Consider the following 4,079-nt stretch of genomic DNA (forward strand, 5'->3'; position numbering starts at 1 on the left):
AGAGGTATATATATATATATATATATATATATATATATATATATATATATATATATATATATATATGCACTTTGGGGCGGATTCACCTTGAACCCGACCTTCCCCGATCAACGGAATCTGCCCTCACTTCGGGTCGGGTTTAAACCCGCCCCTGATCGGATAGGGGCAGGTTAGGTACCCGCGGGTTCGAGTACTCCTACCACCCCTAGCGTTGAGCGCGGTCGGCGGCGGAGGTTCTGGCTCGCCTAGAACGGTAGAGCGGCGGCAATAGGAGGGGGCAGAGAAGGAAGGTGGAGGCAGTGATGAGAGAGAGAGAGAGAGAGAGAGAGAGAGAGAGAGAGAGAGAGAGAGAGAGAAGGGTGGTGATGAAGAGAGAGGAGGAGAATTCGAAACGGGGGAGACGACAGTTCACGCTTTCATTTAGAGCACGATTACCATCGGATGTACTGTTGAAAAAATCCGATGGTAACGTTTTTCGTGTTCCCAAAATCGCAAGGTTTCACTAAACAAGGTTACCATTGGATTTACCAACCAGTAAATCCGACGATAGTAGAGCACGCCATAATTTCTTTTTTTTTTGTCAAATATTACCGTCAACGTAACCATCGGAACATCAATTCCGACGATCATATTTTATGGTTACGAATTTATAGCCAAATCCGATGATAAAGTAGTCGCTAACGTCCGATGCTAAATCCGACGATACTCAACATTTTTCTTGTAGTGAAAATAAACTTTTATTTTCCGATAAAATATAAAACAAATATTTGTTTTAAAATATAAAATCCTTTAATCTAATCACAAAATAAAAGAAATGATTTTTTTAGTTTCGTCATGAATTATATCAATCTTCTATTTGTTAAAACATTTCGAAGGTTAATTTTCTCTAAAATCTTATACATCCTAACTAACAAAAATTTTTAAATGCAAAATATTTTTGAATTGTTATATTGTTTAAAAGTTGCTAAAACATAAATAAAAATAATATATTGATTGTCACGTAGATAAACTTGAATTAATAGTTGTTATCATATTTAAATTATTATCATGCTTAATTCTTTATTTTCATGTTGAAATCCTAGCAGCCAATTCTATTTGCTTCTTAGTTTCAGCTATGCTAACTAGAAGAGCATTCTGCATGAACAATAATGGTTGTCAAATATCAACCATGCAAATTACAAATATGAGCATTCATATTAAAAAAAAAAAAATACTTAGCTTAGGATCAAGAATATAGACAATACTATTGCAATCTATTATAAACTATATCTATATAGAATATGATTAAAATAATTCCTGATGATTTTTGTGCACAATATTTTTTTATCACCTAGGGTTAAGCTGAAAGTGGCAATTAGGAGGCACTTCGGTTGGATCGGTTTTGAACTTATTAATGGTCGTATGCATTAATTTTATGAATAATTAAAATATTAAACCTTTAATTAGTTAATTTTTTAAATTGTTTGAAGGATTTAAATTTTAAAATTAGTATTTAAAAATTAATATTTAAAACTTGAAATTTAAAATTTAAAATAAAAAATTATTTAAAAATTAACTAATATTAATTAAAAAAATTAACCTTTTAATTATACTCATAATTTTAATTAAAATTATTTATAATTTTGTAAGGACCAAAATATATTAAGAGTTAATTTTTTCAAGTGTAAAAAATAAAATAAGTTTATTAGTGTTGATTCAAGAAAAGGAAAGGAAGCCAGCAAAATTTGATGGAAATAAAATTAGGATATACTTTGATTAGCATTCATAAAATTATTTATAGAATGGTCATTTATAAAAGGCTAATTTTATGGTGCCTATGAGTTGGTGTCTAAATTTAACTTAACTTGTTTGTTATAGTACATTTTTAATAAATAAACACCACCTTTTACACATCATAACATTCATCTTTATAAAATACCTTCGGTAACAACTACCAGAAGAAGTTGCTTTGAAATCATTAAGAGCAGGTTTATATTTGTTCCAATAAATTCTGACTATTCCTTCTAATTAATTTGAAGGAGTAGCTTCGGAATTATTGTAAGCCCTAGCAACGAGATCTTCACATTCAGGCATATACTTGTTCCAAAACCAGTGAGACTTCCAAACATAGTTCATTTCTTCAACAGGGACGTTCTTAGTCTCAGGTAACAAGAAGGCAATAAAAATGGTCATGACGAGCACCCAAGCAGCAAAGAAGAAAAAGAGACCAAACTTGAAATGGCAAAGCAAGCTAAGAAATATTTGAGCAATGCCAAAGGTAAAGAACATGTTGACTGCCACATTAATAGCTTGGCCTGCTGGTCGAACTTCAAGAGAACATATTTCGCTTGGTACCAACCAACCTAGTGGCCCCCATGACCATGCAAATGCTGCCACATATAAACAAATAAACAACAACAGGATGTCTGCTTCTCCTTTGTTAAATGATCCTTCACCATTCAATCCAAACTTCATGCCGATCATGATTCCAACCACAATCTACAGTTCATGCATGCAATAATACTCTTGCTTAGTCTCGTCATGCATACAAATTTTGATATAAATTTATTTGTATTTAATTGAAAACTCAGGTATAATTAAGTTTACGTGAAGTTAATAATTGAGAGTTGTTAATAACTCTCAGTCATTAGTTTTACGTAAAATTAATTGCACCTGAATTTTTATCTTTTACCTGAGAAACAAGCATCTGAGCGCCACCTTCAAGAAATAATAGCCTTCTTCCAATTTTGTCTACACAGAAAACAGAGACAAGTGTAGCAAGAACATTAACACCTCCTGTGATAACTGCAGACATGAGGGAGGCATCATTGCCAAAGCCCAAAATGGTAAAAAGCACTGGAGCATAAAACATGATGACATTAATTCCGGTGAGTTGTTGGAAGAAGGGAATGAAAGAGCAGAAAGTGAGTTGTGGCCTATATTTGCGTCGTGTAATGTTCTTCCATGGATTTTCTACCTTACTAGCTGCCTCACTTGCATCAACAAGATCTTGATATTCCTCATCAACATTGTTAGTGCCACGGATTTTCTGCAACATTGTCTTGGCTTTTACATGTTGCCCTCTTTCGATCAAAGAGTTTGGTGTTTCCTCTAAGAAAAGAGACCCTACACACAGCAAAACTGCTGGCACAGCTCCAACTCCCAAAGATACTCTCCACCCATTTTGGTGCTTCGAGGTTGCATAGTTGATAAGGTTTGCACCTAGGATTCCGATTGTGATCATCATTTGAAATCCAATGTTGAGTGCTCCTCTAATTTTAGCCGGAGCCATCTCAGACAAGTAAATCGGCACAGACTATTTTAACAAACAATTATTAGTCTTAAAGAACTAACTATTAATAATGCATGTGGATTAATGATGTCATTTCTCACCTGATTACAATATCCAACACCAAAACCTAGAAATATTCGACCGATGATAAGCATTTCAACGTTAATTGCAAAGCCATTCAACAGTGCTCCAAGAAGGAAAAATAAGCCACCCAAAAACATGGATGGCTTGCGTCCGAACAATCTTGAGGTTGTGGCAGCAAAAAAAGAAGCTATTAATGCTGCAAGATACAAAGAGGAGGTGAATAATGTCAATAGCTGGTTGTCAAACTTGCAATATTGATTGGTACTAGAATCATCCAGCATTTGTTGATATACAACCGGAAAGAATTTAACCAAGAATGGTTCCATAGATGTGACTCCTCCCGTGATACCAAGATCATATCCAAAGAGAAGGCCTCCCATAGCAGCAACGAAACATGTAATTAACACGAATGCTGTCACCTTTCCCTCGTATTGTCGTCCACCACTTTCAATATAGGAACCTCCTGCCATCTTGATATGATTGTTTTTTTTATATTTATGTCTAGCCTTAACTTGCTACAAGAAAACACCACTAATCTTCTACTAATTAATTATGTTTTAGCTTCTTTTTTATACTATCTTTTTTCTTCAACTTATCTATCTCACTGTTGTAGTGATGATAATAATTAATCGATAAATTATTCTTTAATTTATAGGATATTATATTCACTAAAAGATTTCTTTAAATTTCTCTCTCTTTCTTTTTTTGGCACTCCCACCTCAAT

The 4,079-nt window shown here is 33.8% G+C and overlaps 1 protein-coding gene across 1 annotated transcript; it reads right to left on the reverse strand.

Annotated features, from left to right (window-relative positions):
* Positions 1–2,007: 2,007 nt before the first annotated feature.
* Positions 2,008–3,825, reverse strand: LOC130934539 (sugar transport protein 10-like). Its single transcript, XM_057864100.1, has 3 exons — positions 3,373–3,825; positions 2,672–3,295; positions 2,008–2,478 (listed from the first exon to the last, which is right to left on the reverse strand). The coding sequence occupies exons 1-3, from the start codon at positions 3,823–3,825 to the stop codon at positions 2,008–2,010; spliced, it is 1,548 nt and encodes a 515-aa protein (XP_057720083.1).
* Between the last annotated feature and the right edge of the window lie 254 nt (positions 3,826–4,079).

This window comes from Arachis stenosperma, chromosome 6, assembly GCF_014773155.1.
Source record: "Arachis stenosperma cultivar V10309 chromosome 6, arast.V10309.gnm1.PFL2, whole genome shotgun sequence".
NCBI lineage: Eukaryota > Viridiplantae > Streptophyta > Magnoliopsida > Fabales > Fabaceae > Arachis > Arachis stenosperma.